The sequence below is a fragment of the Cnephaeus nilssonii genome, assembly GCF_951640355.1.
Source record: "Cnephaeus nilssonii genome assembly, chromosome: 2".
Classification (NCBI taxonomy): domain Eukaryota; kingdom Metazoa; phylum Chordata; class Mammalia; order Chiroptera; family Vespertilionidae; genus Cnephaeus; species Cnephaeus nilssonii.
In genome coordinates, this window is record NC_137073.1 from 25,596,160 (window position 1) to 25,609,260 (window position 13,101).

General features: G+C 44.7%; 2 protein-coding genes across 3 annotated transcripts in view; one reads left to right on the top strand and one right to left on the bottom strand.

Moving 5' to 3' along the window:
• Positions 1-2,271, top strand: part of BMERB1 (bMERB domain containing 1) — a 114,153-nt gene extending 111,882 nt beyond the window's left edge. The window contains exon 5 of the mRNA XM_079797505.1: positions 2,141-2,271. Within this exon, the coding sequence (XP_079653631.1) occupies positions 2,141-2,243 (103 nt within the window). The 3' untranslated portion in view covers positions 2,244-2,271. The remainder of the gene's footprint in view (positions 1-2,140) is intronic.
• The window catches only part of MARF1 (meiosis regulator and mRNA stability factor 1), a 43,967-nt gene that overhangs the window by 4,854 nt on the left and 26,012 nt on the right, over positions 1-13,101 (bottom strand). For both annotated transcript variants that reach the window (XM_079797355.1, XM_079797354.1), the window contains exons 17-25: positions 11,509-11,729; positions 10,632-10,774; positions 10,359-10,492; positions 9,398-9,600; positions 8,131-8,358; positions 4,675-4,905; positions 2,198-2,410; positions 1,014-1,074; positions 830-928 (exon numbers count right to left, since the gene is read on the bottom strand). In XM_079797355.1, coding sequence (XP_079653481.1) covers positions 830-928; positions 1,014-1,074; positions 2,198-2,410; positions 4,675-4,905; positions 8,131-8,358; positions 9,398-9,600; positions 10,359-10,492; positions 10,632-10,774; positions 11,509-11,729 — 1,533 coding nt within the window. The remainder of the gene's footprint in view (positions 1-829; positions 929-1,013; positions 1,075-2,197; positions 2,411-4,674; positions 4,906-8,130; positions 8,359-9,397; positions 9,601-10,358; positions 10,493-10,631; positions 10,775-11,508; positions 11,730-13,101) is intronic.

Here is a 13,101-nt window from a genome sequence, read left to right on the forward strand (position 1 = left end):
AGTCTTTCAATAAAATTGAAATTCAATTCAAGTGAGCTGATTTACATCTACAGAGATGGTTCCACGTAAAATCTAAGTGACTCAATGTTGTTTTGAGTAGCATGAATGAATTACCATGTCTTTCCCAGGGATGTCCTGTGACAAAGACTCTCCCTGACCCAACTTGAGACTCCTCTTAGCCCTCTTCTCCGCTAGACCCTGACCTTGGCCTTCCATGTCTGTCCTGTCCTTGCTGAGTCTCAGCAAAAATCCTGGGAAGTCAGTTTACTGAGAATCCCCGAGTCATGCAATCTGATCAAGTTCCTCACCCCCGCACCAGCACCCACTCCGCACCACCATGTCTAAGTCCTTGGCCTGCCTTTAACAAGGATCCTCTTAGGTCTGTTTGGCTAGAATCCCCCTGCCCCTGATGTCTCCCGTCGGTGATTTTCCATCCACCGATGCCCTTGACTATAAACCCCACTTGTCCTTGTTGTATTCAGAGTTGAGCTTGATCTTGTAGCAGAGCTGACCCTATTGCAATGGTGAAATACTGTTCTAAAAAGTGTCAGAATCATTTTTTCCTTTAACACCTGAATTGGGTTGACATGTTAACATTTGGAGGGGGAGTGAAGTGCTAGCATCCCTTAAGAACATTAACCAGTGAACCATAAAATGCTATCAAATGTAGGCCGGTTTTTTTCTCTGTTATTAACCAAATGCTTGGAAAAATGTATGGATACTTAACTTTAATTCATGAAAATGGCACACTGAGTCCCACCTACCCCAGCCCCACTCTGAACCATTTCTGCTAGAATTCACCAGCTTTGCCTTGTCTGTCCTTTCTTACCATCATCACTTGCTCCAAGTTTGAGTTCCATGGCTGTGCAAGTCTTGGGCACCTCCAGGATACGCTCAGTAGCCGAGGGCCAGTTTGAACTCAAATGACCTAGAGGACAAAGAGCACCTGTCAGAGGGAGAAGTCAGTGAGAGAACCAGGATTTCTGCAGGGGCAGGGATGGGCGCTTACTTACTTTTCATGTCATTTTTTAACACTACAATTCTCTTATGACCATGTCCTTTTATCCAGACCACCTGCACACAAGACATACTCCTGGTTAAGCAATGGAAAAGGAGGGGAGATAAGCCCTAAACTTCAGGAAGAATGTGACCCGTGTCTGCCTTAAACATACTAGAATTTAAAACTGAATTAATGCCAAGAAAAAAATTTAGAGGCTGGCAAAAACATGTCCCTTATGAAAAGCTGTGCAGTCTAAAAATCGTGAGACTCAGCTTTAAAAATATTCCTTATGGCTTTTAAAAAGATCATCTTCTAAACACCAGTTCTGGTCTATAAATGAAGATAGTTCTCACATGAGAGCCCTTACTATTTTTTCCAGAAACTAAACACACCCAAAAGAATTCATGAAGATCTCCCAGATCCCTTAAACTAAATTCATTATCCTAAACAAAGCCCTCCACCTAATGCTGCTGCTCTCTGCCTCTTCGGCCAAGCCCTGGGCTCCTGGAGCGCTCCCACAGGCAGCTGTCACCACGGCCCTGACCTCAGCTCCCACGTGTCCCTAACTACATGCTCTATTATTTTCACGCAGGCTCAATCCCTTCACAACTCGCACCCTGACCCGGGCAATGGCCAGAGTCCTGGCCACGCTCCCTGTTCCCTCCTGTTTCTCTCAAATGTACTATGCACAGCAGTGACTGAGGTATTTTTCACATGCAAACCTGAAGGCCTTTCCTGGCTCTCCACTGAGTGCTGCTCCTTATCCAGAGGAGCAAAGCCCCCATAACAGAGCTCGTACTTCACTGTCAGGCATCTGCTTATGCATCCCCTCTACCTAGGTTGTCCTCTCCCCTTTGCCACGTGGTCAACACACCCTTCACGACTTGGCTCTGGTGCCCGCCGGGCCTGCCCATGGCCCTCCACCGTGTGCCCACTGGTGGCTGCACTGATGGGGTGTCCAGACTCTCCAATACCCATCACCTTCCTGAGGGCAGGGTCTAGGACTTCCTCATTGGGCATTTGGGAATTTAATAAAGCTTTGCAGAATGGAGGAGGAACACTAAAAGCATTCATCTTATACAAACTGTATGTTATGAAAGGATCTGTTCAAAACGCCTGCCATTTCCTTATTCTGCTCAGGAGAGTAAGCCTGTGGCTCTCCAGGAAGACTCTCCAAGAAGCTCAGAAAACACCCACCTGTGGGATTGCTCCCAAGAGTTCCTCTACGCTACTGAAGCCGTAAGCCTTGGGTTGCACTGTTTCTCCGACATACTTGGAATAGGCCACGGAAAACTCATGAAGGAAAAGCTGCTGGTAGTGGTAAGTACGAAGTAAAGACCGCACATTCTTGGCAAACAAATACAGACTTGTGAGCTTCACACACTCCTCCGTCTTATCATTAGTGAAAACCTGGCCAAGAGAAAGACGCAGCATTAGACACTCCCAGAAAGGCTGCCCCCACGCCCAGAAGTGAGGGCCTCCAGCTGAGAGTGACAAGGTACCAAGTCAATCTAAAAATGCAGTCAAGGAGGAGGAGGGGTTCATTCAAGGATCTCCTCCCAGAGAAAGCTGGAGCCTTGAGCAAACCCGAGTTCTATTTGCAAGTCCGAAAGGGCAGAGGTCTGGAGAAGCAGTGTGTCAGAAAGGAAGGGAAGGGGCAAACCTGGGGTCTCAAACAAAAAGGCTGGCATGAAGGGTGGAAGGCAAACCCTTAGGCAGAGAGAGTGAATCAGGCCTGGGGGCTGAGGCCACTAAAGCTCATCTCCCAAAGTGGTGTTCCAAAGAACTCGGTGGTGCAGGATGAGGATGTTGGCATTCTTCTGAAAAACAACAAACTCAACAAGGGGAAAATGGTCCAAAGCTCTTCTGTTTTCAAGTAAATTAAGCAAATTTCTTTACCATAAACCTCTTCAAAATATTTAATATGCACTGAGATTCTGCAAGAAAAGGGACATTTGCCAACCTCAGCTGGCCATGGAAAGCCTTTTGTCTTGAACATCCATTTACATTACCCAGAACTGGTGTTCACATAACAGGTGATTAACAAGAGTTCAGAAAATGTTGAATTTGATATTGTGAAAGAAAGCCCGAGCTGGACAGTAGCTAAAGTGGTACTTTTTTTTTTTTAAAATAATATATTTTATTGATTTTTTACAGAGAGGAAGGGAGAGGGATAGAGAGTTAGAAACATCGATCAGCTGCCTCCTGCACACCTCCCACTGGGAATGTGCCCGCAACCAAGGTACATGCCCTTGACCGGAATCAAACCCGGTACCCTTCAGTCCGCAGGCCAACACTCTATCCACTGAGCCAAACCAGTTAGGGCGGTACTTTTTATTCAGGAACTACTACCATAGGGGAAGAGAAATAGCCTTAGTAGAACTGGACTCACTTCTGAATACAGGTTTGAACTGCACGGGTCTACTTATATGCAAATTTTTCTCACTGAATACCTGTACTGTTTTTGATCGGTGGTTGGGAGTCCACTGATGCAGAAGGGCAAGTGGATGCACTGATCTATGCCACTTTATATAAGAGACATCTGTGGATATGGGTATCCGAGGGGGTCTGGGAACCAATCCCCTGTGGATACTGAGGGACAATGGAAGTCTTTGGGGAGTCAAACGTTATACATGATTTTCGACTGCGTGGGGGTGGTGCCCCAGAGCTCCATGTTGTTTAAGGGTCAATTGTATAACAAAACAAAAACAAAACAAAAATGGGGATTTATAGCCAAGCGAGGAGGGAGGCTGTTGGTGGATGGAAAATTCCTGACATCCAAGGTTAAGGTCTAGTCTAGAACAGCAGTCGCCAACCGGTGGTCCGGGGACCACTGGTAGTCTGTGAGGCCCAAAAGGTTGGCGACTGCTGGTCTAGAAGGCTGCTCTGGGAAGCCTGAATGAAGTTTGGCCAAGGAGAAATTTTCTGTCAATACCTTTTAGTTATTTAATTATTGATCACATGGTTATATGAGAACAATGGTATGTTACTCTTTTGGATTTTATTGGTTAATATCCTATTTAGACACTTTCTTTTGAGTGACCATATTAGGCTTTTGGTATTCAAGTTTGGTATTTTGGCTTCATAAAATGAAATAGTGAGCTTTGCATCAAGTGGCCTAGAATACTTTTTAAAAAGTTCATTCTTTAAGGGTTAGTTAAAACCCAATTGTTAACCCATCTGGTCCTGGTGCCTTTTTCAGTGGTAAAATTTCAATGACATTTAGTCTCTTTTGTGACAGTCTAATTTTTAACTTCCAGTCAATTTTGGTAATTTTTCTAGGACCTTATTCTCTAACAATTCTTCTAATCTTGGAAGTGCCTTTCTTGAAAGGGTGCCTTGGGTGACCAGCCAGTCAATCTTCCTTTCTGACCTGTATCTGACTGGTCCGTCACATGAAGTCACCATGCAATCACTCTAATTCAGAGAGAGGTACAGTAGCAAAATCCAGCCTAATGCAGGACAAAAGTACCCCAGTTCAAGAATCAGGAGGCCAGGGCTTTTGGCCTGGATTAACACTCATTTGGACAGGTTGCCTCTGTTTGTTCAACTATAAAATGACCATTTGGTCCCTTTCAGCTCTACACCCTCTAACCTAGACCACTAGGTAATCCAGAAATATCCAACTCAACAGTTTCATTACAATGGCTTTAAAGAACCATTAGCACTCATACCTCAACTAAGTAAGGCAGACTTTTCAGAAGCTCGGTCAGGGTCATGAATCCATACTCAAGGGGGTTGAGCAGAGTGCTGTGGGTAGCTTCATAATGTCTCCTGAGCTCATCAACAGAAAGAAAGGTGGCTCCTTCCCAAGACATCAACAATACCAGCAGCTGGGCAGTGAGAGAGCGCAGGGACTTGCGGTTGACCAGCTGGATCTGCTTGCCAGATTCCGTATCAGTAACCTGGGGAAAAGAATTCAAACTTATCCAAACTCAGCTAGTTTCCTTTGGCTAATGGGACCCAAAGAGGAAAAGTCTCTAAATCTTTCTCTTAAATTGAAGTAAAGAGTGGGTTTGTTTTCAGCTTCTTTGGGACACTAGACCAACCCTTCTAGTAAAATTATTCTCTCCCTTCTTCCTGGTCCATAACCAGAAACTTCCATCCATACCACCCCCTCTCTTAGGACATTCTTTCCACTGCCCCCTAAGGGAAGGGGACAAGACTGGCCAGCTGGCATCCACTGGTCCAGCTTGTGAATTAAGGGTCGCTGTGCTGGGTGGGAGTGGTTAGACTGCAGGCAACACTCCGCAGTGCTGCTCTGCAGACACCACTCACCCCACCTGTGTGTCCCAGGGGCTAGACTGGGAGGTGATAGAAGGCTTATTCAGACTACCGGGTCCACTCTAACCATAAGGCCTGCTGCATTATTCTAGTCCATCGTTACTTGCCATAAAGTTGGTATTTTCAGGACTGACTGCATGTCTAGGTCTCCATTCTTTCAGATTCTCAAGAAGGTAAAGGATTTCAGTTTTTAAGCATATTGGGAGGGAAACCTTGCAAAAAAGACACAAGTTACATATGGGGACCAAGAAACAAGTGAAGAAATAAGCATTTGGTGACTGAGACCCACAGGTCTTGGGAAGGGGTGAACGAGTCTGTGAATTGAGCCTTCAATGAAATTAAAATAGGCAGAGTTTCAGTATATACACTGCTTAGGCATTGGCAGGGAAACCAGTATTTACTACTATAACTGTTTTCCCATTTTTCTGGCTTTCCAGCTGATTTTTTAGAGAGAGCGGAGGGGGGGGGCGGGGGGAGAGAAACTTTGATGTGATAGAGACATGAGCCCCGACTGGGGCTGGGGATGGAACCCAAAACCTAGGCATGTGCCCTTGACTGGGAATCAAACATGCGACCCTCAGTGTGCGGGCCGACCCTCTAACCACTGAAATACACCTGCCAGGGCCTAGCTGGGGTTTTGGATCCTCAGAGGCAGAGAGAGGTGGGTGGCACTTGATGAGACATCCCGATACCAGTGTGTCTATGGTTCTGATGTTCACCTAGAGCCAAGGCAGGAGCTGGTAGGTAGACGCCCCACTCCATTTATCAAGATTATGGATTTGAGATTTACACTACACATTTCCTCTGCAGGTGTGAGGTTTAATCAATCATATTATATGTCCAGGGGAGTCCAAGTCATCTTCTTAGATGCCCAGACCATTACTACTACTCCAGCCTTTCAAGGGAAAAAAACAAAAACCTGCTCCTTTGATGCTACTTAGATACATCCCTTGACTTGCAGCCCTGGATACACATTAGAATCACCCAGGCAGCTTATAAAAAATGCCAATGCTAAGAGCACACTCCGGCTAATTACATAAGAATCTCAGAGGCAGCAGTGAAGTTCCTGCATTGGCATTTCCGAGAAGCTCCCCAGGGAATCGAGTGGAGCTAGGGTAGCCTTTCCCATCTGTTCCTGCCTCCACAGCCCAGCTTCCCAGTCAGTCACCTTTATTCGTCAAAGTCTGTGGTCACCACTGCCATCGTCCTGGGTGACTGAGCATCCCCGGGGCCTGTCCCACACCATGGCCTTTCAGTGCCTCTAATTTCTCATCTCCAATGACATCCTTCTACTTGATTCTACTCCAGGCAACCATCCCCAGGGTCACACTTGGGATACTGTCAGTGCCCACTTCCAAATTCATTCATTCAAATCTCCCATGCATCCTACATGCAAATGGGAGCCTAGAGCAGATGCTGGGTGGGAGAAGACAAAGAGATTCTCATCCTTCTGCAACTTCACCAGCACTGACTCCTGTTTTGGCCCCTCTTTCCTCCATCTTGGCACTGATGGGCCACTAATTAGCAGTCATGTCATACTCTAAACTCCTCTGTCCATGCCTTTTTGTTGTACTCATCTGGCAAAATATCACCTTGAGCCCAACTATCTGGTGTCCTGGAGCTGCACTGAGCAGCCCAGCCACCGTTTTCACAGAGTAAATCGATGAGCACAGACTTCCAGGGAGTTCTCCATGCTCCCAGCACCCCTACTGATTTCCTGCACTCTTCCACTTACCACCATGACAATTGTATACCTTCTCCATGCTCTCCCCTCTAAGCAGTTGCTCTCACCTCCTACTTGACAGAAAAATAGCTCTTGGAAGATAACTCCCTTCTTTTCCTGGTGACAAACATCATGTTTACCTATATCTTCATCCACCCTACCTCACTTTCCTCTTATCAAAATAAAATCTGTCTTTGCCCTCTCTCCTTCCACTGAATGACAACTCTCACAACTCCTGCCTCCTCACCCATCACCCTTTCGTGCCTTTGTCTATTTATCTTCTCTCTCAAGTAGACCCTCTCAGTAGCTCTCGAACATGCTCACTTAGCTAGGTCCACGGGTCACATTAGCCCTTGTGTCACTTGCCCTCTCAGTAGCATGCGATGCCACAGGCCATTCCTCCTCCTTGGTCTTCAATGTTCCCCCCTCCTGGCGCTCTTCCCACTCTCCGGCAGCTATGTCTCCGTCTTCAGGGAAGGTTTTTCCTCCTCTACACAAACAGATTCCTTCCAGACCTGTGACTGGGACTGCCACCACTTTGTGTGCTTTCCTTTCCGTTTCTTCCTCCCTATAGTGAGTTTTCTTGGTTCTGGGGTGGATGCAGCTTGAAAATTAGGGCTGGGAGGCTCAGTTCAGTGCAGGGTGGTGAAGAGGAGGAAGGTACCCTCTCCAATCCAGTGTTCAACAACAAAGGCAATTCTCAGCTAGCTTGCTCCTACACCTATTCCTTAAGTGAGTCAAAATTTGGAAGGAGAAGAGATTTGTGATTACAGTCTCCCCCAAACATCAGAGATGAAGATCTGTTTAGACTGACCTAACTTCAGGCCAGCAGCACTGAGATTGACACAACTGAGAATAAACACCTGGGATAAAACAGTGACCTCAACAGTTCAAGACGACATCACTCTGACAAGGCCACTTATAAACACACAAAGGCAAGTCCAAAACTCTAAACTGCCAAACCTAAGTCATCTTCTATTACCTCACAAGGTATTAAGGACATACAAAGCAAGCTGTGAAGCACTAAGTAGTGCAACGTGCACCTACAGAAATGCTAACGCACAGGTGAATGCCCCAAGGAAGATAATGCCACAAGTGTTATCCCATGAAAAAAATCTGTTACCTTCACAACATGGCAGAGCTTCTGTGTTAAAGCTGAAACTGAGCTGACATCATAGTCTTGGAGACGAAACGTGTAACCAAAAGTCTTAGCATATTCTGTGAGCAGATCTGACATCATAAGGCAGTTATCTTTTTGGGACCGAAGGAGTTTAACAAACTGGGCAGCTAGAGCTTTGAATCGTTCTACCTCCGTCAAAGTGAGGATTTTTTCTTCTCCACATTCCAAAACCTTGGAAAACACACAAGAGGAGGAAAGGAACACCAAAAAAGTTACGATTATTCATGGAATTAAATGGCCCGAAAATGTGTTAATAACTAAAAAGCACTTTGGTGTTCTATAATAAATATAGCTTTAGTTTTGCAAGATTAAAAAGTTCTGGAACTTGGTTGCACAACAATGTAAATATATTTAACACTAGAGGTCTGGTGTATGAAATTCCTCCTGGGGCGGGGAAGGTTGCAGGGGGGGGGGGGCGGGGAGGGTGTCCCTCAGCCTGGCCTGCACCCTCTCGCAGTCCAGGAGCCCTTGGGGGATGTCTGACTGATGGCTAAGCTGGCAGTCAGATATCCTTAGCACTGCTGTGGAGGCGGGAGAGGCTCCCGCCACCACTGCTGTGCTCACCAGCCATGACCCTGGCTTCTGGCTGAGTGGTGCTCCCCCTGTGGGAGCGCACTGACCACCAGGGGGCAGCTCATGCGTTGAGCATCTGCCCCCTGGTGGTCAGTGTGTGTCATGGCGACTGGTTGTTCTGCCATTCAGTCGATTTGCATATTAGCCTTTTATTATATAGGATAACTGAACTGTACAGTTAAAAATAGTTAAGTAGGTATAGGTAATGTGTATCTTCACCACAAAATTTTTTAAAAAGTAAGAAGTACTTTGAGGGTCAAAAATGGTAATATTAATAAAAGTCAACATAAGAAGTCTGGTTTAAGTTACCAATGACTTACCGGCTAAGCATTTGTATTGCTTCATGTACTCATCCCCATAAGAGATTTGAAAAGTATGAAGCTAATGAAAGTATATTCAACTTAAAAATTTAAAGTATTTAATCCTTTTTTCACTAAGCCTAACCCTTTTTCAATAATTACCCTAACACAAGTTTGAGGAATGATTTACTTCTATAATGAAGGAAAAAAACCACAAACTAAATACTAATGAGCCAACAATATAGCTTTTCTGATAGAAATATTTCAAAGGTTGATTTTATTTTATAACTCCCTATTTCTCGGGGGCGGGGGGGGGGGAGAAGGATTTCTTCACTTACTTGTAGAATATTGGGTATGGCTTCAAAAAGTTCAAGTAGTTTGGTAAACCCATAGTATGCGAGTTTGCACTGCCGGCCAAAGTGGTGATGGTAAGAGGGGATGAACTTATTAAAGGGCATCCGGAAATGGGGCTGGTGCCTCAGCAAATCAACCACATCCTGGGAAAACTGTTTTGTCCTTTCTATTTCATCCTGGGTACGTTCTTTAAAACAAACACAAGTCACAACCTTCTTCTACCCATTTGTGCTTAATATTATTAGTCCTATGCACAGATTACATTTATCTTTGCCTTCCAAACACACACAACCTAAAACAGACACTCCTCTCTCTTTGTAGATGGTTTTTAAACTCATTCAAGCACAAAACACCAGGAAGTCAGGCTACTATGTGTACAATGAAATACACATACACACAGATACTTCATCTTATAAGCTAGAATTAATTTCTCCAGCCACCCACCCCTGTCTCCCGCCCTGACCCCATATTGAGCATGACACACCTGAAAAGGTAACCTAGGAAAGACTGGCATTACTGGCCATAGCTGTGAAGTACAACAATTTCATGGATACAGTGCTGTGCAGGAGCCCAGGTTAAGAAAACACTGATGAATAATAGTGGGAGAACATGACAGTATGCAGATTTAATTTATCTCTTATCTCCCAGACCTCAACGGTAAAACAAAATATTGATGTGAGTTTTCTTTCCTTTTCAAGTGTGCATAGCAAAGTAGCTCAGAGTTAAAGAGACAGGTGGATTCTAAAACACTGGCTTGCTTTTCTTCTCAACAAGTGGTCCCACCTACTCTGAAGAACCCTGGATCCACTGCATAACCGCCATTTTCACACAGCACTTTCCATGGAATCTTGGGAACCATGGACAAGCTGGAGAAAGATGCATCTCTTCCATTATTCCATGTTAAAACAACCATTTAGATAGATCTCTTTCTTCTAGTCAACATACCTCTTTTGGGGATACAAATCACCATTTCATTATCTTGTTGGGACAGGCAGATGGTTGTGTCTGGAATCTCCGATATGATATCTATCAACTCACAGACCCCATATTCGGTGACTTCCCAGTCCTTTGAGAAACACCTAGATTTTAACCATGAGAATAGGTAAAGAAGGATAAATATGGCTTGACAGAATAACTTTATAAGTTTTCCAAAATAATGCTTTGAAAAAGTATTCTAAAATATTTGCTTTCATTTTTAAAAAATTCTCATCAACTCACCAATGATAAGCCTGAGAGAATTCTCTCACAACAACCTGTTTGCTGGCCTGGGATTTGAGAAGTTTTAGTAAATCCTGAGTAAAGCGCTTCACCTGGGCCCTGTGTGTAAGGGTCAACAAACGTTTGGAGCCCATTCCGAGAATCTGCAAATCAAAACTTGGATTGTTTATACTAATAAAACCTTGGCAGATACTGACTTTCTCATTACCGGCTTTTCTCCCTGTTACTGCCTCGAGGACAACTCCCTTTATGCATGAGATCTTCATTTGGAAACACAGGTAGAGCAACAAACTGTAAACCAAAATGAACAACTGCTCAGGGCCTAGGACCTTTTCTTTGGCCCTGCACACTCTTAAAAATAGTCATGAGTACAGAAACAAAAAGCATGCTATCAGTCTGGGTGAATAATTTTGTCTCTAAAGGACAGCTAAAGCTTTTTAGGCCATTTTACTATTATAATACTATAAATGAACAGGCAAAGACTTTTTAGGAATCAATGGTAGGCTCCAGGCAGTAATTGTCTTCAACTCATTTATAAGAAAGGTAAGCCCATGTTCACAGCAGTTCCCATGTAACAGTGAATACTTCTGGAGAGGTATGTGCTAGGAGGAAGGCCAGTCCATGGAGATTAGAAGGAAAATACCCTCAGTGCTCTAAGGACTTCCTTTAAGTTGGAAGCTCAATAGCTTTCTAAAAACTTAAGCCACCCTGTGTATGTTTTCTGCACTCTAAAGAAAGCGTATACAGGATCTTTTGCTCTGGATTGACTTCTTAGGAATTAATCAGGTTACCAGCTATCCTGGTTCTTTGGCTGAGGTAGCCAAAGTCATGGAGGAATATCCCCATCTTTAACCAATAATCCCTTAGCATTCCTTACCTGCAACACATGAGGCACTGCTTCTAATAATTCAATCAGCTTGGAATATCCATAGTCTGACACCCGGCATTGCTTTGCAAAATGATGGTGATAGGATGGGATGAAATTACTAATTCGCATGATACAGGATGGTTGGCTCTTCAGTAAGTCAATCACTTCCCTACTGAACTGGATCAGCTGGGGGTTTCCTACAGGACTTTTAGACCGCAGAAGCCAAGGGTCTAGAGAGTGGGGAGAAAAAAAGAACACGCTTTAAGACATGAAACATGACTTCATCGGCTGGAAGAGGTAGGTAACTAACCTTGGATTCCCTTGCTTGAGCTCAGTCATGACCAAGCAAACGAGACCAACTAGCTGCTTGCTTTACCTCTCAGTTTCTATACTCAAGTCCCATATAATTAACAGGCTAGCCCAACTTATTTATGGGATGGCAAAGGCTTTCCCACTCCTTCTCGAAATCAAGTTGCCAAAGTAAAGAATAGTTCAACACAGTGTTAACTTAAAGCCGTGGTCGGCAAACTGCGGCTTGTGAGCCATATGCGGCTCTTTGGCCCCTTGAGTGTGGCTCTTCCACAAGATACCACAGCCTGGGCGAGTCTATTTTGAGGAAGTGGCATTAGAAGAAGTTTAAGTTTAAAAAATTTGGCTCTCAAAAGAAATTTCAATCGTTGTACTGTTGATATCTGGCTCTGTTGACTAATGAGTTTGCCAACCACTGACTTAAAGCATAAGTGAAAACACACAGGAAGTTTCCAGTTTATAAGGTGGTTGTACTTCAAAGATCCACTTGTAATTTGGTCACATGGAACATACTTTCCCACAGGAACACAGTTATAAATGGTCATCAAGCAGGTAGCCCAGAAGAGCCTAATCCTATCTAATAAAAGAGTAATATGTAAATTAACCACTACTCCTATACACCCACAAGCCACACCCACCAGCCAATCAGGAGCAAGTATGCAAATTAACCCAACCAAGATGGCTGTGGCCAAGGAGTGAGCAGGAGGCTTGGGTTTCCCCTGTAATGGAGGAAGCCAAGCTTTCCGCATACCCTGGCTGGCCTAGGCCTCCACTCAAGGCTACAAAGTTTCAATTATAGAAGATAAATAAATCCCTACAAAAATGGTGGCAGCATGCCAAAACCGGTTTGGCTCAGTGGATAGAGCGTTGGCCTGCGGACTGGAAGGTCCGGGGATCGATTCCGGTCAAGGGCATGTACCTTGGTTGCGGGCACATCCCCAGTGGGGGGTGTGCAGGAGGCAGCTGATCGATGTTTCTCTCTCATCGATGTTTCTAACTTTCTCTCCCTTCCTCTCTGTAAAAAATCAATAAAATACATTTAAAAAAAAAATGGTGGCAGCCACACAGCTGGAGAGAGCAGGAGGCTTGAGTTGCCCCCGGCGATGGAGGAAGCCAAGCTTTCTGCACACCCTGGGCGGCCTAGGCCTCCACTCAAGGCTACAAAGTTTCAATTATAGAAGATAACTAAATCCCAACAAAAATAGCTGCGGCCACAGAGCAAGCAGGAGGCTTGGCTCTGCTCAAGGATACAAAGTATAAATTTTAGAAGATAAATAAATCCCAGATACCAGG